The sequence below is a fragment of the Lemur catta genome, chromosome 19 (assembly GCF_020740605.2).
Source record: "Lemur catta isolate mLemCat1 chromosome 19, mLemCat1.pri, whole genome shotgun sequence".
Taxonomy (NCBI): Eukaryota; Metazoa; Chordata; class Mammalia; order Primates; family Lemuridae; genus Lemur; species Lemur catta.
Genome location: NC_059146.1, coordinates 26,168,570 through 26,191,087, shown reverse-complemented (window position 1 = coordinate 26,191,087; position 22,518 = coordinate 26,168,570). Strand labels below are relative to the sequence as shown.

The window sequence follows — 22,518 nt, the reverse complement described above, 5'->3', positions numbered from 1 at the left end:
CGTATCCCCGTTGGAGCAATGGGGACGTGGTAACCAGAATCACCGGCGCTGGGGAATGGGCGCCTTAAAGAAAAAAAATGCCGGGCCTCACACGTGGAACGCTCTAGGGGAGCGGTCCCCAAGCTTTTTGGCACCAGGGACAGGTTTCATGGAAGACAATTTTTCCACGGACGGAGGGGGTGGAGGCGGAGCTCAGGCGGTGATGCGCGGCCCCGTTCCTAGCAGGACACGGACCATACTGGCCGCGGCCCAGGGGTTGGGGACAGGGGACCACAGCTCTAGGGGAAACTCCTTCCTCACCTAATAACTTATTCATGTGAACATGGACTGTCAGCCTTTGCATCGTTATAGACACAGCATAATAGAGCTGATGCTGAACTCTAACTCCGGCAAGAATTGATATTCATCCATGGACTCATGAACCGATTGGACAAAGCCAGCCGCCTCCTGCTACCTTAAGCGATAAATTTCTGGCGGGGCACGGTGGCTCACGCCTGTAATATCCCAGCACTTTGGGAGTCCGAGGTGGGAGGATCGCTTGAGGCCAGGAGTTGAAGACCAGCCCAGGCACCATAAGGGGACCCCTATTTCTACTAAGAGAAAAATTAGCCGGGCATGGTGGCACACGCCTGTAGTCCCAGCTACTCTGGAGGCTGAGGCAGGAGGATCGCTTGAGCCCAGGAGTTTGAGGTTGCTGTGAGCTAGGCTGACGCCCACGGCACTCTAGCCCAGGCAACAGAGTGAGACTCTGTCTCAAAAATAAATAAATAAAATAAAAATAAATTAAAGCACCTCCTAAGGTGCTCCAAAGGGAGGTACTTAATGCATAGGCGGCATCAGGTGACTGGCAGTGATTAGCATGCAGAAGCCTGTAAACTGTCTTCCCCAGGGGCTGTGGTCTCTGGAACAGGCACCAACCAGCCACAGAGCTCCGTAGGGGATGGGTGCCCCCAGGGCAGCTGAGGCAGGCCAGGGCCCAGGGCCCAGGGCCGACTGAGCTGGTCTGAGCTGGTCAGGGCCTCCCCCAGCTGCCCTTCCAAGCCACGCTTCCCCCTCCCCATACCTCTCTCTCCCTGCTCTATTCCTCTTGCTGCCCCACTTGTGCAGAGATGGATGGCCCTGACATCCCTCCAAAAGTGAGCATGGGGCTTGGGGGCAGGGTGTCTGACCCCAGGGAGGCTGGGAAGTGGAGAGGGGCAGAGGATAGACAGGGCTTTCTGGGGACGTCTGAGAGGCAAATGTCAAATACCAGCCAGTGAAACCGGGACAGTGAGCAGCGAGCTGAGCCTCCACTTCTGGAGGTGCTGAGAGCCTGGGCAGAGTCCGGGGGCGGGGGGAGGGGGGGGGAGGTTCCAGCTCCCTCAGAAGCACAGACTGCCATCCCTGAGGGGAAGCATGTAAAGATCAGAGTGATCAAAGTTCACACGTGCTCGGGCAGCGAACACCATGAAAACAGAAGTAACAGAGGGACCCACCTGAAAAGGGACAAAATGTATTATGAGGTGTCTCTTTAAAACCTCCCCCACTCTTTTTGGGAATTAAAACCTGCAGCCCTGTCCCGGGCCAGTGGCCAGGAGGAGCAGGGGAATATCCTTTGTTCTTTGTATAACACAAGATGGCTCAAAGGAACTGTCTGGACAGAAGTCACGAGATGGGATTGATCAGAACCATCAACTGTAGCTAAACAACAATACCCTGAAGCTGAAAACCCTCCCTTTAAAAGCTCTGTATTTCTGCTTATCAATGGGAAATTGGTACTTTAAGACTTCAGTCTGCCTTTTTCCTCATTTGCTGGCAAATTCATAAACCTCCCTTTCCTTCTCCTCAAACCACTTGTCCCCATTCTTCTGATGCGGCCTCAGGGACAGGTGCTGAACTTTCGATAACAGACAGGGTCCATCCCTTGGGGACTTTGCGAACTGGGATTATGCAAACCTCAAACCAAAACAATAAAGGAGAGTCCCTAGGACAGAGCTGCTGCCTTGGGGGTGCCACCCCTCAACGGGGGGTGGGGGGAAGCCTGGAGCCTGTACAGTGAGGGCAGCTGGTACTGGGGGGGGGTTGAGTGGAGCCTGAGGGGACGTTGGGGAAAGAGTGAGGGGCCATGGACCAGCAGGGGTGGGGAACGGGCAGAACCACCACCTCTAGGCGCCTGCTCAGTTGATGTGTCAGCCTGGGGTTCCGGAGTGGCCTCTGCGAGGATCCCACATGCTCAAGGTGGGTGCCTGGGTGCGGAGCACTTCTCAGAAATGGGCCATCTGCTGGGCCCAGCGAGAGAGGGGAGAGATCTATGAGCCTAGAGCCCACCCCCACCACAGGCCAGGAAGGTTGAAACTTTTCTGTTAAAGTTTCCTCAATTCAACCCCACTTGGCACCAACTGCTTGACAGCCACTTTCAGTCTGGGTGACACCCCTATAAAAAGAAAATCAAAGTCTCAGGGCCGCCCCCTCAACTGGTTATGCAAAAAAGAAGGTAAAAGCTTCAGGCACCAGTGAAGAACTGGCCCCACAGATCATTCATTAAGGAAATTCCTTGTTAATCTCCCATAAGCAAGAACATGCAAATTGTACCTGTGTCTGGCACCTAAAACAAGCCTATCTGATTCCACACTAAGGATGAATCACAAGTTTATCTTTACAAGTAACAGAACTGACAAGACACAATCAGACATCCTTCCACCTACCCAGGGACATCTACATAATTGATGCTGTCTTCACTCCCTTCTCCCTCCTCACATTCTCCTTATTTTATGCAGAATGTTGATTTCCTGAGCCTCACTCACAAGAATGTAACCACTTTAACCACTCTGCCTCCTCAGCTCCCCCCACCCCCTTGTTCCTTCTCTCTGTTGCCTTTAAAATGCTGAAGGCTCCAACTTCCCCATCAGAACAACAGCCACAGCTCGTCTGCGGTTCATGTTTTTCCTGGGCACATCCTCAAAATCTTGGCTGAATAAACCTCCATTGATTGAGATTTTTGCTTCAGTCATTTACTTAGGTCAACACCCCCATGAGGCAGAAAATCCCGTTTCAGAGGTGGGAAAAGTACAGCTAGGAAGAGGGAAGTTAGTTGCCTGAGCCTCCAGGCAGGTGAGGGGGAGGATGGGCTTGAACCCTCCCCTGCCGGCTTCCTCTCCCCTACTTTTCTAAGCAAACTCCTGCCACTATGTGACATTACTTTCGCCTGGGAGAGGGTGTGAGGCAGGAGGGGGTGCAGAGGCCAGGGAAGCTCAGCGCCTGTCCCCACAGTGCACGGCTTTGCCTGTTGCAAGACCCCTCCACTCACTCCCCACCCCCTCAGCCCTCTGCCCACCATCAACTTGGTCATTTTGGACCTTCCGATGTAGACAGGGCCATCTCTCCGTCCCATTCTCATTCTGTAATCTGAGTGAGGTTGACCATTGCTTTGTATGGCCACTGGCTGACTGCACTTCTTTGGCTGTGACCTGCCAGGGTGAGTGGGACCCATGAGGTCAGGGGCCCACCGAGTGCCTGAGGGCTCAGTGCAGATGCCACCCATGGCCCAGAAGGAAGGCGGATGAAAAAGGAGGTGGTCAGGGGAAAAGGGGCAGGACTGCCTGGGGACAAAGGCCACCTGGATATTGGACCCAGGTGCTGGGTAAAAAGATGAATGAACACAAGGAGATAGGAAGCAAAACCACAGTGAATGGCTGTGATCACAAAGTCATATAATGACAAGTGTCATTGAGGACATGGAAAATGTGCCCCTGAACACTGCTGGTGGGAAGGGACAATGGCACAGCCACTGTGGAAAACAGTCTGGCAGTTCCTGAACCAGTTAAACATAGCACCGCCATATTCTAGCCACATCTACTCAACAGTTTCTCTCCTAAGTGTACCCAAGAGAAATGGAAACATAAGTTCACACAAAAACTTCTCCGCCAATGTTTGTAGCAGCATCATTCCCAACAGTTGAAAGGTGGGGACACCCTGAGTCTCCAACAACTGATAAATGGGTCAGTAAAACATGGCTGTCCATACAATGGAGTATTATTGGGCCATAAAAAGGAAAGAAGCGCTGACACATGCTACATCTTGGATGAACCTTGAAAGTCTTACGTGTGACACCATGCCCTGCTAATTTTTTCTATTTTTAGTACAGATGGGGTCTCGCTCTTGCTGAGCCTGGTCTTGAACTCCTGAGCTCAAGCGATCCTCCCGCCTCGGCCTCCCAGAATGCTAGGATTACAGGCGTGAGCCACCGCACCCGGCCCCCAATAATTCTTTATATGGACAGGCCTGCCTGATTTGGCCCCGGGAGCTTAGCTAACCCCACACTTGCATTAGGGTTCTCATAGATGCTCATAGCCGGCCCTCTCTCCCTCGAAACTCTGCCCACCTGATCTACAGCAGCTGTCCCATGAGTTCTGGACCCCCCTGCTGCTCCTTCTTGGCCCTCATCTTCTGACACTGGGCTCTTACTCCATTACTGATGCTCTCCCGCACCAGAATGCACCAGAACGCCAGCTCCATGATGGCGGGGGTCTCCTCTTGTTGCTGGGTGATTCTTGGCTACCAGAGTGGGGCCCAGCGTGCAGTCGGTGCTCAGTAAATGTGTCTAATGAGGAGGTGGGTGACACCCACCCCAATCCTCCTTTGGACATGCTTCACGGAGGACAGTCCTCTGTCCATGCCGACTCCAGCCCCAAGTCATTGCCCCTGGGGGATCCAAGCCAGGCCACTCAGCGTCACAGTGACCAGCACAGGGATGGCCTCGTGAGCTCTTACATCAGGCTGAGGCCTACATAAAATCCATTTTCTCCCAGGGTGGCTCTCAGCCATCTTGGCCCTCTCCCAGGCAAGGGATTCATGATCAGGAAACCAACACAGGGGACAACAGGTCCTTCCAAAAGGTGGGAGAGGACGCGGTCTGAGGGTTTTGTGACCCAGTTCGAAGGGGTTCTTCTTCTTTACACCCTGAAGTCCTGAGTCACTCAGGAGGGGAGAAAGAGTCTGATTAAGCCCAGCCCCTTCTTCCTAAATATTAACAACTCCAGTTAACACTGGGAGAGAAATGCCTGTCTGTGCATCTGTCCCACACTGGACTGTAGCCCCACGAGGGCAGGGTTGGGGCTGTCTCAGTCACTGCTGTGACCCCAGCACAGCACAGGGCGGGGCACACAGCGTGCAACCCAGTTGAGTTTTTTGTATGAAAGAATAAACAAAGGATTTTTTTTAAAAGGTGAACAGGGATTTTTTTAAAACATGAAAAAAGAATGCAACGACTTGAAGGCAACCAGCTTCATTTACAAATTTATTCTGACCCCTCTCCCCACATCACAAAGTATACAAAATTTTAGCCAGCAGGAAACCAGAGCAATGAAACTTCCTCTGGCCTCGTGCATTTTGCGAGGGGGTTCTTTCCCTTCCACACACCCTGCCCAACCCCTGCCCCTCGCCACCACAGTGGGTGAAGCTGACGACAAGGACTGGCCACTGGCAAGGACGTGCCAGAGCTGAGCTTGAAGTCTCCGAGTTGAGTGGGCAGCGCTCCCTCAGGGCCAGGGCGTTGCTGCGGTTGAGAACAGGGGCTGTGGCCCAACTTCACATCCCGCCTCTGGCTCTTCCCTGCCTGTGTGACCCGGAGCAGATGACCTTCCCTCTCTGTGCCTGTTTGCTCACCAGTGAAATGGAGCACACGACGCAGTGGGGATTGTGCAAAGCCCTTAGAATAGTGCTGGCATCTAACCAGAGCTCGACCAACCTCATCTGTTACAACGATGACTACTGATCACCTGTGGATATGCTGGGTGGGGGCAGTGGCAGTCCCTGGCCTCTGGAGAGATGTGTCAGTACCACAGTGGACCCCCGAGGGGTAACCATGGAGACCAGGTTCACTGGTGAAGGTCCATCAGTCCATCGCCCCTCCATGCAGCAGTGTCTGTCCATGGCCTTCTTGCCCTCACTAGGACCCACTTGCTCAGTTCCCTGTACTCCAGCTTCGCCCCCTCTTCTGGGAGGAATTGAGATGCTGTTTCAGAACGGGCTCTTGGTCTTTCTGGGTAGGTCTTGTGTTCAGGTCATTGTTACCCCCTGGGGCAGTGAGGCGAGGGGGAAGGCCCTGGTCCTCCCAACCTTCACCTGCAGCTTCATGGGATGAATCTGCCCCGTGTACTGCACACTAAGACCCCTCACTGGCTGTGGCAACTCGGGCAAGTGCCTTTGCTGCCCTGCAGCCTCAGTTTCCCCAGCTCATAAGATGACTCTTGGCCCCCTCCCCACCAAAACCCTCCCAGCTTCTCTCCTGATTTTATTAAGACTTGTACCCATTTTGGAGATCCGTATCATGGTGCTCAGATACATCCTCAAGATACCTTCCTCTCCCTGGGGCCCCTTTAATCAGGAAACAGCTGCAGCCTACAGCATGGGATGCAGCCTGGCGGGGCCACACCCCTCCCCACTTCAGCGGTGAATCCTGGAAGAGGAACCAGGTGGGGAACGCGGAACGGCCCACGGGGGTGGCAGGAGTCCCAGCATACCCCTGGGGGTGGGGAGGTACAGTGGGTTGAACGGTGGACCCTCAAAAGATATGTCCACATTCCAACCCCTAGAACCTGTGAATGTGGGCTTATTTGGAAAAAGGGTTTTTGTAGATGTAATAAGTTAAGGATCTTGAAGTAAGATCACCCTGGATTTAGGATGGGCCCTAATTTCAACGACAGGTACCCCTACAAGAAACAAAAGAGAAGGAGGCCATTTGAAGATGGAGGCAGAGCCAAGGAAGGCCCAGAGTCAGCGTCACCAGAGATGGAAGAAGGGGAGTGGCCCTGCCCACATCTTGATTTCAGACTTCCGGCCTCCAGAACTGTGAGAATGAACTTCTGTTGTTTTAAGCCATCAAGTTCGTGGTAATCTGTTATGGTGGACCCAGAAAAGAAGTTAGGGCCAACTGGTGGCCTAGTCCAATGGGACGGAGGTGGGACTTGGGGCTATGGAGGCAGGAGGGTACCGCTACATGAAGGGTACATGAAGCGGGGCTCTCGGAACAGCCCAGAGCCCCAAGGGGAAGGAAGCAAGAACACAGAGCTCTATAGATTTGGATGGAAGATGGACGACATGACAATCTAATCCACGGGCCAGCAGGTCCCTGAGAAAGGCCACTGACGATGGTGGGGAAGGTAGGAAAAGATGTACCACACAGTGCAAGGCCCAGGGACTTTGAGGACAGGTAAACAGGGGCTGAGGCCGAAAGACAGGCTGGATTAGCCCTAGTTAGGACCAAAATTTCTACTCCAGGAGTGGGGAGGGGGGTCTGGTGGCCTTTGCCCAGAAAAGACCCTGCATGGCCATGCCAGTGAGTTGTGCCAAAGACTAAAAGATGAGGGGGTTCTGCTGGAATATTGCACTTGGGGTCTCAGAGGAAGGTACCACGAAAGGGGGAAGAGATGGTTCGGGGGATCAATTGCAGGCCAGGATCTTTCTTTTTCCCCCATTAAAGAGAGCAGCGCTGCCCAGCTAGAGCTGACCTTAGAATGTGAGGGGGACAAAAGGTTTTTGAAAGACACGGCATTTCCTCAGGATGGTCTGACCAGCTGATGAAAGGAAGGGGTGTCCCAGTGTAAGGGATGAGCACCCCAGGGAAAGGTACCACTTACCAAGTAAACCTGCTAGGGGGTGGGGGTAGTACAATGGCAAATAGATTCGGCTCAAGCCCAGGTTCCATTCTTTCTTTTTCTAGAGTGCCTGCGATGTCCTGCTGGCTGGGACCTTGCAGGTCCTCCTGGTTTGCAGCTGGGGTGAGGGATGACGGAGGGGGCGATGATGGAGGGGGCTATGTTGGAACACTTCACCAGCTGGTCCCAGTGGCGGGTACCACTGGTCTCAACAGTAGAGGGTAACCGAATGCCAAGTTGCATCAAGATCCTGGTGGTTTCTGCTGGGCCAGTGCAGGAAGGGGTGGTGGGGGGAAGGCTATGTCAGGCACACAGGGCGACGTCCAAGTTCAGGCTTCAGCAGTCTTCTATTTCTTGGACGACGCAGACACTGCCTGGGATGCAGATGCAGCCTTGGACGCTGCCTGTGGGTCCGGGGCGCAGAGCTGGGCGCGCATATCCTGCAGCTGCGCATGCAGCTCCTCCAGGGCGTCCTGCCGCGGCACCTCCTGCACCTGCGCCTGCAGTGTCTCCAGCGCCAGCGCCAGGTGGCCCACCTCGTCCCGCAGCGCGTCCCAGGCAGCTCGCTGCTCTTCCTCCTTGTGGCGCTGCTGCGTCTGGTGGCGCCAGTACTCCAGCACCAGGCACCCGCCGCCTACGATGAAGATGGTGGCTTCACCCAGCAGCTCCGCACCCAGCTCGGCAGCCGCTTCCTCATTCAGCGGCTTGATGACTGTGCCCCGGAAGCCCATGATGCGCATCTTGGTCCGCATCTCCACCCAGTGGTACACTGCGGGGGAAGACAGGGGTCAGGCCATGCTCTGGGAGTCCCCTGCAAACCCCACCCTTCCAGGCTTTGGTGTCCCAGTGTCCCAGTCGGAACAAGGGGGTTGAGGCTTTAAACAAGATCTGTGCCCAGACTCACCCACAGAATGCAAAGTCACCGGCCTGGGTGACTTTAAAAGCACTAGAAAATTCTGGCAAGCAGCTGGGGAAGAGAAACACTGTCTCAGAGGGGAGTTCCTCAGACTGGGGCGCACTCCTGGACGGTCACCAGGAGCTCCCAGGCCAAAGTTCATGTAAGGTGTAAAGAAAGGTTCAACTGCCAGATGCTTAGCTCCTTCTGCTCGTCCCTGAAGTCCAGCCAGCCAGGCCATCCTCCACTGGCATTGTCACCTTACCACTTCCCAGGAGAAAGATCAATCCTCTTTCTTTCCTTTTTTTCCCAAAAGGGAAAGCATTGCTGAAATGATTGAGTTTGTTTTTAGATTCTTTGCTTCTTTGTGTATACAGTCATACCATCTATCAATAATCAGTTTTACTTCTTTTTCAATTTTTATGCTATTATTTATTTGCCTTATTGCACTGGCTACAACTTCTAATACCATGTTGACTAGAAAAGGTGCTCTGTCTTATTCCCAACATTGGAAGAAATGCTCATTTTAACCTTTAAGTATAAATATGATGTTAGCTGAACCTTTTTGGTAAGGTATCCTTTGTCCGATTACAGAGGTTTCCTTTTATTCCTAATTTGTAGCAGGCTTTTATCATGAACAGGCATTGAATTTTATCAACTGCTTTTCCTATATAGTATGTTTTTTCTCCTTCATACTATTCCTGTAGTGAATTATATTAATGTTCAAATGTTAAACGAACCTTGCAGTCATAGAATAAATTCCTTAAGTTCCACTAGATCATGATATATTATCATTCTTATGTAATGCTGGATTCGGTGTGCTAATATTTTTGTTTAGGATACTTGAACCCATCTTCATGAGAGATCTTGGCCTATAACAGAGGTAAGGGCTGAATATGGGTAGAAAGAGACAGTTTTACGAGCTGTCTCTTTAAAATTCCCCCACTCTTTTTTGGGAATTAAAACCTGCATCCCTGCCCAAGGCCAGTCATCAGAGGGGCAGGGGACTGTTCTTTGTACCACAGAAGATGGCTCAGTGGAATTGTCCCCGCACAGGGCAGAGGTCATGAGATTATCTTCACTGGAGATGCTATAGTTAAACAGCAACAGCCAGAAGCTGAAAATTCCCTTTAAAAGCTCTGTATTTCTGTTTAAAGGGAGGACGATGTTACTTTAAGATGAGAGTCTGCCATCCTCCTCATTTGCTGGCAAATTAATAAACTTCTCTTTCCTTTTCCTCAAACCGCTTGTCCTCTTTGTTTGGCTGTGGGGACAAGTACTGAACTTTGATATGACAAGTATCGAACTTTTGAAATGACTGTCAGGTTTTGGCATCAGTATTCTATTAAACTCATAAAACAAATAAGGAAGTGTTCTCACTTTCTCTATTACTTAAAAGAGTTTGGGTAATGGTATTATTTCTTTCTCAAATGTTTGGAGGAATTTGCCAGTAAAGCCATTTGGGCCTGTAGTTTTCTTTGCGGGAAGGTTTTTAATTATGGATTTGATGTCTGTAACAAATATAGGACTATTTAGATTTTGTTTCTTCTTGTGTCAATATTGTTAAGTTCTGTTTTTGAAGGAAGCTGTCCATTTTCTCTACGTTGCCAAATTTATTGGCCAAAGTTGTTTATAATATCCTCGTTATCCTATAGTTAAGATCTGTAGTAATGTCTTATTTTCATTCCTTTTAATGGAAATTTGTGGGGGTCCCCCCCCTTGATTTGTATTAGTCATTTCAAAAACTCTTTTTTTGATTTTATTCATTTTCTCTACTACAGATCACTAAAACCCACTTGTCCTTCAGGATGCGGTTCAGCTGTTTCCTTCTCCAGGAAGCTCTCCCAGACTTCCCCACACTGGGTCAGATGCCCTCTGGGCTCCCACATCCCAGCCTTGACCAATCCTGGGTATCACTGGTGACAGATCTCTCTCTCCCACTGGACCATAAGCTTTTGGAAGGGCTGGGCCCAGGGCTGTTTTGCTCACCCTTTCATGTCATACCTAGTTTCATCTCTTACAGGGATACTGTTCCTCCATTTCTCTTTTGTCCCTTCCTCCAGAAAGCCCTTCCTGAGACCTAGGCTGGGTCAGACACACCCTCAAGGTTCCCAAACCTCCCTGGGCTTCCTTTAACACATTGTGTATTTGGGGTTGAATTTTCTTTTTTTTTTTTGAGACAGAGTCTAGCTCTGTCACCCCGGGTAGATTACAGTGGTGTCACTGTAGCTTGCTGCAACCTCAAACTCCTGGGCTCAAGTGATCCTCCTGCCTCAGCCTCCTGAGTAGCTGGGACTGCAGGCACACACCACCACGCCCAGCTAATTTTTCTATTTTTAGTCTTGCTCAGGCTGGTCTGAAACTCCTGAGCTCAAGTGATCCTCCCACCTGGGCCTGCGAGAGTGCTGGGATTACAGGCGTGAGCCACTGTGCTCGGCCTGGGTTGAATTATTTTTTAAATATGGATCCAGAGTCTCCCTTGTTTCTAAAATGGTTATAGAAATACGTTTCAACTACTTTGTGTGCCTTCTCAGCCAGAAAGCTGGTGCTACTGCTTTGTTTTTTCACTTCAGCAGTTGGTAATGAAAGTGGGATATAAGATTACTGTATTCCTGCATCTTCTCAACTGCTTCTTCCCTGTATATGCCCTTTTCCTTTTGTACTTGGCGAGATTTGGCTTTCAGTTCAAGGATCTTTTTCGGTCTTTATCTGGTTCAAGCCTAGCGATAACCACCTTGCTGGGGTGATCGCCCATAGGGACAGTTATGCCATGAGCCTTTTCCTGCTGCACCCGTTCAAGGTAGACGACATCTTTCTTTCTGTAAACCTGGACTATTGTGCCAACGTGTTGAGCTTTACTGTAGCTCCACACAAACTGAGCTTCAACATCCTTCCGGATGGGCATGGACTGAACACTGCACTTCTGTCTCAGCTCTCTGGAAAGAGGAAGACATGACCTTCCTGAGAATGTGGGAAGGTGCACTGAAATGCCTTGGGACTGAACTTCATTTTGGCCACTGCTGCTTCGCTGATGGCCGCAAGAGGGAAGAGCTGGTTTCACTGTTTTCAAGTTTCTTGAGGCTTCCTTGGCAAATGCTCCCTGCTCTATGGGTAGCTCTTTTGTCACTGCCTGGAAAACAGACTGGGAGCTCTGTAAGGGCAGGTTCCCAGAAATGCTTAGCTCAGGGCCAGGCATTGAGGAGGCACTCAGGGAATTCTTAATGACTGAATGGCTCATATTTCCTTTAAGTTTCTTCAAATATACGGTAATTAATGCTATTATATGTGTCGAAATTTTGTCAAAACATTCCTGACTTTTACTAATTTGACATCTTTCCTGTTTGATGTTTACAGTTCCTCTGAAGAATCAAAAAATACTGCTTTTCCCAAGCGAGTGAGAATTTAATAGATTGCTTTAGCCATGGAAAAGGCAGTACCCGCCTAGGCTGTTCATCCACCCTTTGGTCACTCTGCTGGTACTTCTCTTGTCACATCTTGTCACACCTTGTCACACCTTGCTACCTTCACTTCTTCCCTGTGCACCTGAGAAGCCACATAGGCCATGAGTCCAAGCTGGGCCACTGGGCTGTGGGCAAGCGACTGCTCTTCATCTTCAAAATGAGGACCCTCCCGCCTACATGACAGTATTGTTGCAAGGACTAGATGAATCATGCAAAAACCTTAGAATAAGTCCTTGCCACCATTTATTAGGCCTGGGCCTTTCAGATCACAGCTGGTTTGTTCCTTCCTCCAGGAAGCCCTCCCTGAACCCTAGCCTGGGTCAGACACTTCCTCAAGACAACAGGGAGTGGAACAGGGTACCTGGGGGAAGAGAGGTAGAGGGAGATTTTTCCCTGTATACGCTTCTGAACCTTAAATCATGTGAACTTACTATATATTTTTTAGTAAAATGACAGATAATTAAAACTTTTTTTCAAAAAAATCCAACAAACCACCCTGGCCCCGAGGATTTTTGGTTAAGCCTATTGACTGAACACTCACACACTGCCCTCTCTCAGGTCTCACTAAAATGGCAGTGGGGGTGACAAGATGCCAGAAGTCACAAGAACAAAGGGAACAGGGACCAGTAGACTGAATCAACTCAAGGCTAGAGGCAGGAAGCAGATGGCGGAGAGGAACTGAGCCAGCAGGAAGGCTGAGACCTAGGCACCCACAGTGGTGGGAGCAGGGCAAGAAACAGAATGAACTGAGAGACTAGGACCGCATGCGCCACGTGACTCTGAGAGTGGGGCTCAGCTGAGAACACCCAGGACCCCTCCCTGACTTATGGGACACCATAGAGGGTAAATTTAGGGACTCTAGGAACAGCTGAGGGGGTAGGTACCATGCTGAAAACAAGCCTGTTCCTCTGGCATGGGGCTGGTGGCCAACCCACGGAGGTCAAGAGTCCGCTTAAGTCTTAGCCTTGAACCCCAGTGACCATGCCTGGAGTCACTGGGGGTGAAACCACACCTCACCCTGAAGTACAGAAAGAAGTTCTGCTTAGCTGTGAGCCTCCCTCATGGGGGCATGGGAGGATGGGAAAGATCTGAAGCAAAGGCATCCCAGGGACATCCCTACTCCCCTCTTCAGAAACATGCAGACCCCTCCTCTCTCTCCCTCTAAAACCACTTAAAAATACACCAGGCCAGGCATAGTGGCTCATGTCCATAATCCCAGCACTTTGGGAGGCCAAACCAGGAAGATGGTTTGAGGCCAGGAGTTTGAGACCAGCCTAGACAATATAACAAGACCCCATCTCTACAAAAAATAAAACAATTAGACCGGTATGGTGGTGTGCCCCTGAGGTTGAGCCAGGAGGATCACTTGAGCCCAGGAGTTTGAGGCTGCAGTGAGCTATGATGGTGCCACTGCACTCCAGCCTGGGCGATTTACTACTTAGTATCACCTAATACATAACATATGTGGTTTTTTGCAAACTAAAAGATGGCTGTTTGAAATATACTATATTGATAAACCACTAGCAGGACTGGTAACTAAGAAAAAAGAAAACACAAATCACCAATACCAGGAATGAAAGAAGGGACACGACCATAGATCCTATAAATATTAAAAGGATACCAAAGGAATATTATGAACAACTTTATGGCAATAAATTCAAAACCTTAAATGCAATGACATGTACCTTAAAAAAACAGATTTATGAAAACTGACAAGAGAAGAAATAGAAAAATCTGAATAGGTATATAACCACCAAAGGAATTGAATCTATTATTAAAAGCTTTCCCTCAAAGGAAAGTACAAGCCTAGATGGACACGTACATAAATAATTAAGGAAAAAATGATCCCAATTTTACACAAAATCTTGTGGAAAACAGAGAATGAGGGAACATTTTCTCAACTTGTTTTATGATGTTGGCAAAACCACGATATAAAAACCTGACGAAGATTTACAAGAGAATAAAATTACATAATATGTCATTCAAGACCATAGATATAAAAGTCTTTAGGCCAGGCGTGGTGGCTCATGCCTGTAATCCTAGCACTCTGGGAGGCCAAGGCGGGCAGATCCTTTGAACTCAGGAGTTTGAGATCAGCCTGAGCAAGAGCGACACCCCTGTCTCTACTAAAAAAAAATATATATATATATATATACACACACACACACATATAGATATATAAATATATCAGCTGGATAACTAAAAATATATATAGAAAAAATTAGCCAGGCATGGTGGCGCATGCCTGTAGTCCCAGCTATTCAGAAGGCTGAAGCAGGAGAATCGCTTGAGCCCAGGAGTTTGAGGTTGCTGTGAGCTAGGCTGACGCCACTGCACTCTACCTCGGGCAACAGAGTGAGACTCTGTCTCAAAAATAAATAAATAAATAAATAAATAAATAAAGTCTTCAGGAAAATATTAGCAAACCAAAGCCAGCAAAATATAAAAAAATATAATACATCATGACCAAGTGGGGTTTATCCTGGAATACAAGATTGGCTTAATATTCCAAAAAAAAAAATCAATAATTTAATTCATAGTAGTGATAGAATTGTGGTGGCCAGTCTCCAAGATGGCTCCAACAATCCCTATCTCCCGGTGTCTACAGCCCTACACAGTCCCTTCCCACATGTAGCAGGGCTGGTCCGTATGGCAGAAGTGGCAGTATATCACTTCCAAAATTATTAAGATACTGCCTCTGCAGTCTTGGTCACTTTCACTCTTAGATCACTCTCTGGGGGAGCCAGCTGCCAGGTCCTTAGTAGCCAGGTCATTAGCAGCCGTAAGAAGAGGTCCTCAGGGACAGCCACAGAGCCAGCAGCCAGCTGAGAACTGAGACCTTCTACCAACAATCATGTGAGGAAATCACCTTGGGAGTGGATCCTCCAGCCCCAGGCAAGACTTGGGTTTGACAGACCCTCAGCCAGAGCCACCCAGCTATGCCCCTTCTAAATTCCTGATTCTCAGGAGCTCTGTGACATAATAAATGTTTATTTATTATTACATGAAAAAGTACTCAATATCACCATTCATCAAAGAAAAGCAAGTAAGTTGCCATTTATACCAACCAGAAGGGATAAAATTAAATTGTGAAAACATTCAATATTGCAAGGATGTGGGGCAAGTGGAACCACATGGCAAAACTCTTTGATAGTTTCTTGCAAAATTAAACAGACCCTTACCACATAACCCCAAGATTTTACATCTAGGCAATATTGGGGTGAATTCCATTTCTCCCAAGAAAAATGAAAATGTCCATATAAAGGCCTGTAGACAAATGTTCACAGAAGCTTTACTTGTTTTTTTGTTTTTGTTTTTTGGAAACAAAGTCTGGCTCTGTCGCCTGGGCTAGAGTGCCATGGTGTCAGCCTAGCTCACAGCAACCTCAAACTCCTGGGCTCAAGCAATCCTCCTGCCTCACCCTCCCAAGTAGCTGGGACTACAGGTGAGCACCAAGACATCCGGCTAATTTTTCTATTATTAGTAGAGACGGCCCCATAACATGCTGAAATAGAAATTTAAAAAAAGAATAATAGAAAAAAAAATTAGGAAGTTGCCTGGGTATTGTGAATCCTCTTCCCTTTTAACTTTGAAAATAAAGGGCTCCTTGAAGTGAAAAAAAAAAAAAGTAGAGACGGGGGTCTCACTCTTGCTCAGGCTGGTCTCAAACTCCTGACCTCAAGCAATCCTCCCGCCTCAGCCTCCCAGAGTGCTAGGATTACAGGTGTGAGCTACCACACCCGGCCCAGCTTTACTTGTAATACTAAAATTCTGGAAACCACCCAAATGTCCATCATTAGGACAGTGATTAAACAAAGTATGGCATATTCATATATTAGAATAAAAGAAACGAATACAAACTAAAAGCAATAAATGAACGATTGACACAGGCAGTGACAAATATCTCAAAAGCATCATGTGAACAAAAGCTAGATACAAAGTGCATACTGAATGATTCCATTTGCATGAAATTTAACAACAGGCAGAACTAATCAATAGTGAGAGAAGCTGGGTAGGGTGATAGAGCAAGTGAGAAGGGAACTTTCTGGAGTGATGAAAATGTTTTATATCTTGGATACTTATTCATGAATACATGCACTTATCAATCCTCATTGAATTGTACACTTTATTTTTTTATTTTTATTTATTTATTTTTTTTGAGACAGCGTCTCGCTCTGTTGCCCTGGCTAGAGTGAGTACCCTGGTGTCAGCCTAGCTCACAGCAACCTCAAACTCTTGGGCTTCAGTGATCCTCCTGCCTCAGCCTCCCGAGCAGCTGGGACTACAGGCATGCGCCACCATGCCCGGCTAATTTTTTCTATATATATTTTTAGTTGGCCAGATAATTTCTTTCTATTTTTTAGTAGAGACGGGGGTCTCACTCTTGCTCAGGCTGGTCTCGAACTCCTGACCTCGAGCGATCCACCTGCCTTGGCCTCCCAGAGTGCTAGGATTACAGGCGTGAGCCACCGCGCCCGGCCAAATTGTACACTTTAGAACTGTACATTGTATCGTATAAATATTGATCTCAATGAAGGGTATATAAAAATCAAATATTAATAACTAAATATAATAGCAGGAGTTTGGGAGCCAGTGGGATTTGATTTCTTATCCTGTGTTGCCTCAGGGAACTTGTTTCTCTATTTCCTCACTCATAAAAGCAGGACAGTCATAAACTCCCTAAAAAGGTGGCTTGTTGAGGCCAGTGCAGTGGCTCACACCTGTAACCCCAGCACTTTGGGAGACTGAGGGAGGAGGATCGCTTGAGGCCAGGAGTATGAGACCAGCCTGGACAACATAGCAAGATACCATCTTGACAAAAAATTTTTTTTTAATTAAAAAAGAAAGATAATTTGTTGAGATAGTAGAAAGCATATTAAAGGAAAGCTGGTATATCAGTTAATAAAATGTTATTCAGGGTAAACAAAGCTTCAGGTCAGTCCTTGCCCTGCTTGCCCTTCCCTGGATGTGTTCCAGCCAGTTTAAAGCTTGCCTTGACAGCACACCAAGTGTTAACAGAATTGTTCTGGCCACTAGAGCAGGCTGGGAGCTTCCTCCTACAGACCTGGGCAGATCTCTCTATTACAGCATCCAGAGACAGCAACGAAACACGGTGCACCAGTCACTAGAGGGGACGCGACTGGTTCTGCCTGCCTAGGATCTTGGGGAATCCTATCTCCCCAACTTTTGGTCCAGGGGATTCAGGAAGGGCTAGCCCCACTCATCAGCCTGGCCAATTAGAGCATTCCATTCCCTGGGCCACAGAGAATGGTGCAGGTATGGGGATGTGACCCAAGCTGAACCACAGAGATTCAGCCTGGGAATCTGGCGGGAAATACTGGGAAGAAGTGCCTCTCTGTACCCTGGGGTCGCTAGGCAGGTGACTCATACCTCCAATGTAAGCTCCATGACAGCAGGGATTTTTGTCTGTTTTGTTGACTACTGAGTTAGTCATACCTCCTAGAACAGTTCCTGGCCCACAGCAGGCACTAAATAAAGATTTGTTGAGTGACACAGCCTCCCAAAGTACTGAAGCATGGCCACACCCCAGAAAATGATCCCCACCCCTACTCTCCACCCAGACCTGGAGCGATCAACTCAACTTAGTACAGGGGACATTTAGGAGTTTATAAGGCTCAGAGGAAGCAGTTAACACAGAGGCTAAGAGCTTAGTGTGCTCTGGAGTTGGGTGGTCCAGGCATCAAGTCCTGGCTCTGCCACTTACTGTGTGACCACAGGCAAGTTTCAAAACCAACTCTGCACCCCCATATCTTCTTTTGCAAAATGGGGACCATAATCCTTGGCTCGTAGGGATGTTGGCTCATTCAAGGACTGCACGTGAACTGATTATGTCTGGTGGGAGACTTAGCACGCCTGCCTGCAGGGACTGAGCCATAGAGTACACAGGTTAAGGACGCAAACTGGAGCCAGATGCCCTGGACTGGAATGTACACCCACCTCAGACCACCTGCGTGCCTTCTGCACGTTACCTAATGGCTCTGCTCGGTTTCCTCACCGTAAGGTAGAGGTAATGACAGCAACGTGACTTGTGGGGCACAGGGAAAGCAAATCAATACAGGTAAAGACTTACAACTGTCTTAGTGCTTCTGAATATCAGTGCTGCTTTACTCCACTGTCTTATTAATTCCACCCGCCCCTGCCTCCCTTAGAGTTGGGAAGCAGATACTCACGACCCTGACAGCCCATACATCAATGGGTGGTGTGTGACTCAGTTTTGGTAAAGTGGCCACTTGCCACACACACTCCCTCCCTTTGGAAGTATAAAGGCACAATGCCTAGAGCTCCAGCAGCCCTTTCGAGGCCTTGAGGAGAACGACCTAAACACGAAGACGGCAGAGACAGAAAGGTTCCTAATTACACCACCGAGCCACCACACCAACCGCAAAGCTGCCCTGCTAGGGCTTACTGTAAACACCCTTTTGATTTAAGGTTTAAGATTTACTGGCTGGTTTTCAATTCATACACATGAGCACAAACTGAGATAGAGCTGCACCGGGTCAACTAAAGAGAAGGCCCCTGGTGCTCTCTCAGCCGGCAGGTGCCGTCGCCGGGGAGCGGGACCCAGTCGCCGAAGGGCTGACGCGGGCGCCCTCTCCTGTCCGCTCGGCACACTGCCTGCGGCTGGCCGAGCAGAGTCCCTGGGACGTTCCCAGGTTGCAGATGGACCAGCCCTCACAGCAGGGGCTTCTTTAAAAGACTCCTGCTGGGAAACCAGGGACTGAAGATTCAACGATGAGCGCATGAGCAAATTCCAACAAATGCGTGTGCATAGTGAAGGGTGGGCCTAAAAATGAGCCGGCCAACCGCACGCTTCTTCCATTTAGATCTTCATACTTTAGGTCTTTCCCTGCTGTGACAGCCAGAAACAGCGAATGTGAAAACTAGACTCTCACAGGGGGTTACACCAAGAGTTTCCAAATTCATTTAACAATGTCTGCGTAAGAAAATATTTTTAGTGAGAGTGAAGATATTTGGGGGGAGAGCCATGAATAAATAAATTAAAATTTTTATTTTAAAAATTTAAAAATGTTAATTTCATCCCTCTAATTTTTGTGCTTTTTTTTTTTTTGGAGACAGAGTCTCACTCTTTTGCCCATGCTAGAGTGAGTGTTGTGGCGTCAGCCTAGCTCACAGCAACCTCAAACTCCTGGGCTTAAGCGATCCTCCTGCCTCAGCCTCCCGAGTAGCTGGGACTACAGGCATGTGCCACCATGCCCGGCTAATTTTTTCTATATATTTTAGTTGTCCAGATAATTTCTTTCTATTTTTTAGTAGAGACGGGGTCTCACTCTTGCTCAGGCTGGTCTCGAACTCCTGACCTCGAGCAATCCTCCCACCTCAATCTCCCAGAGTGCTAGGATTGCAGGCGGGAGCCACCGCACCCAGCCTGTGTATGTTTTTAAATGCATACAACATAGCCCTACTATCATATGTTAGCGCTATACATGACTGCTAAATAATTTTATATATGTATATGTATACACACACACACACACATATACTAGGGGAGAACGCTCAGAAATGTTTCCTTAAGGGAACATAATAAAAAAGCTTGGAGGTCACCAGCAGCAGCCTAGCTGTCATGTAGCCTAACTGATGTGACACTCTGGTGATTATAAATAGACTCCAGGGAAGTGATTTTTCAAATGCTGGTGCACGTGAAAATACACTCGGGAGATTTTTAAAAAATGAAAACGTCCACCCCTTCCCCAGGCCGACTGAATCAGAACCTGCAGGTGGCACTCCTGGGCACCCAAGGGGAGTACTCTACAAGGCTCACTGTTTTCCCTCCAGATTGTCTATCTTTCAGTTTACCATCCTCTTGGCAGCTGTGCTTAATATGGTGTTTAGACCTTCTATGGAGCTCTGAGCATCTGTATCTGTCATTTCTAGAAGTTCTATTTGGTTCTTTTCCCAATTTCCTGGCAAGTTTTTATTTCTCTGGTGTTTTAATATCCCTCTCTCTTTTATTCTTTTTTTTTTTTTTTTTTTGAGACAGGGTCCCGCTCTGTCACCTGGGCTAGACTGCAGTGGTGTCACCATAGCTCACTGCAACCTCAAACTCCTGGGCTCAAGTGATCCTCCTGCCTCAATTTACTGAGTAGGTGGGACTAGAAGCACACCACCATGCCTGGCTAATTTGTTTATTTTTTGTAGAGATGGGGTCTTCCTATGTTGCTCAGGCTGGTCTTGAACTCCTGGCCTCAAGCAATCCTTTTGCCTTGACCTCCCAAAGTGATAGGATCACAGACAACTTTCCCAGCCATATAACTTAGGCATTCTATATCCACATCTGATAATTTCGTAATGTTTGCAGGTCTTGGCCTGCCATGTTTTGTTTCTGCTGACTCTCGCTCATGGTGCCAGCTTCTTTGTACAGTACATAATTTTTTACTGTGAGCCCACACGTGCCGGAACTCTCCAAGGCCTTGGCAGAGGGAGCACTCCTCCAGGGAGGGTTTATGTTCGTCCTTGCCAGGTACTCAGGGCACAACTAAGCACCCCTAGAAGTTCACTCTCAGCCTACTATTTCCAGAACCTTTCAAAAAGTATAATTTAGGGCCCAAACCCACATGAGGGACAGTCAGTGGCTGCAAGTTCTCAGAGAAGGATTTATCATCCCTCCTTCACAGGGCGGGTTTTTTCTAGCTCACCGGTACCTTGCCCAAGACCTGGTCTTATACAAGGTGGTCCCCAGCCCCAGACCACGTGAACCTGTAAATATCTCCTGAGTATTAGGCAGCTTCGACATTCAGTCCTCTGCTTGGCTCTTTGCTCCTGCTTTCTCCTTGCTCTGGGAGCGTTCTTCCTTTCCTCCTTACAGTAACAACCATTCATTTCTAAAGATGCCTTCAATATTTGATGAAGCATTAGATGTTATGTAGTCGAAGGCTGTCTACTCAGCCATATTGCCCTGTTCGACTTTCTCACTTTTCTGGACTCAAAGATCTAACTCCAAGCCCAGCTCCTGATCACAGCAATGGAATCACTGCCACCAGGCTAGTTGGGAATGATTCACTCTAAAGCCCAGACCCTTCTGCCCATGGTAAGCCTATGAGGACTGACTGAGCAGGAGGGACCCAGGCCATGCAGAGGCTTAAAGTGCTGGCTGTTGGCTATGACAGGCAGTCCAGGAGAGCACGATGAAAGGAACAGCACTAGAGGCTTAGAATTAAGATAATGATGATGATGATGGAAACAATAATGGTACCTGACAATTTGATCCATCCAATGAACATTTACACAGCACTTAAGGGCCAGGCTCTGTTCCATGCTTTATGGATGGAATCCACATAATAACCCAATTTACAGACCACAAAACAGACCCAGAGAGGTTAAGTAACTTGCCCAGGTCACACAGAAAGTGACAGAGTTGGGACAGATATGCAGGCAACCCAGCTCCAGAGGCTGGGCTTTTGGCCACACTGTTTACGGAACTTAGAATGTGCCAGACCCTGTGCTAGGGGTATTCGTGCATCAAACCTATGAGGTGAGTGCTAATACGGTACAAAGAGCCAGAGTGACTTGCCCAGGACGCACACCGAGTAAACGGCACATCAGGGACCTGAGTGCAGGAGGAGTGCAAGAAGCCTTTACCCAGAAGCAGAGGTTTTAACCTCTGGGCAGGAATGCCCATCTCTGATGAGAACAGATTCTATGTGTAATTCCAGGCAGAACTAACAACCAGCTACTCATGCTCCGGGCTAGGGCCTTGGTATCCATTGTCCTGCTGCATCCTCACAAGACTCCCAGGAGATGAGTACTATTATTACCCTCATTTGTTAAGTATGGAAATGGAGGCTCAGAGAGGTCAAGCTGCTTGCCCAAAGGCACACAGCTAATAAGTGGTGGTGGCAAGATCCAAACCGAAGAGTGTCTACCCTGTGGCAGACTATGCCGTTAGTGACCCCTCTGTGCTACCCTCTGTGCAGTCCCCTCCCACACTCACTCTAGTCTACACCAAAGTGGCTGCTTCGGCCAACAGAGTGGTGCAAATGACACTGTGCAGTTCCAGACCTTTCCTTCACATGGCCTGTAGCTTCTGCTTCTTCCCTCATGGAAATCTGGCTTTTAGGGAGCTCTGACCAACCATGTGACAAATTCAGCTACCTCGCTGGAAAGACCACGTGGAGAAGAGAGGCCCTGAGACTACAATGACAGAGAGAGAGGGACCCATGTCCCAGCCCAGTCTCCTGATGACCCAGCCCCAGACAGCTCTGACTGCAACCCCGTGCCAAGCAGGGCCAGCAGAGGAACAGCCCAGCTGAGCCCAGGCAAGCCACAAAACTGACACAAAATAAAAGGGTTACTATTTTAAGCCATGAAGCTTTGGGTTGGATTGCTATGTAGCAAAAGAAAACAAACCAAATCCAAGGCCTAAACTCTTAAGAATGACCACCGAGAACTGAGCACTTCTGGAAAAAAACCACCTCAGCAACCTGAATGAATTATCATGATGCCTCAGTTTCCTCTTGCTGTTATAACAAACTCCCACAAATGTAGTGGA

General features: G+C 48.6%; 1 protein-coding gene across 2 annotated transcripts in view; it reads right to left on the bottom strand.

The window, feature by feature from the left end:
- Positions 1–22,518, bottom strand: part of OPA3 (outer mitochondrial membrane lipid metabolism regulator OPA3) — a 28,529-nt gene that overhangs the window by 1,176 nt on the left and 4,835 nt on the right. The window contains exon 2 of one of the 2 annotated variants that reach the window (XM_045531414.1): positions 5,263–8,403. The exons of the other annotated variant lie outside the window; for it this stretch is intronic. Within the exon in view, the coding sequence (XP_045387370.1) occupies positions 7,982–8,403 (422 nt within the window). The 3' untranslated portion in view covers positions 5,263–7,981. Of the gene's footprint in view, positions 1–5,262; positions 8,404–22,518 lie in introns of those variants that run through there. 2 annotated transcript variants of the gene reach the window in all.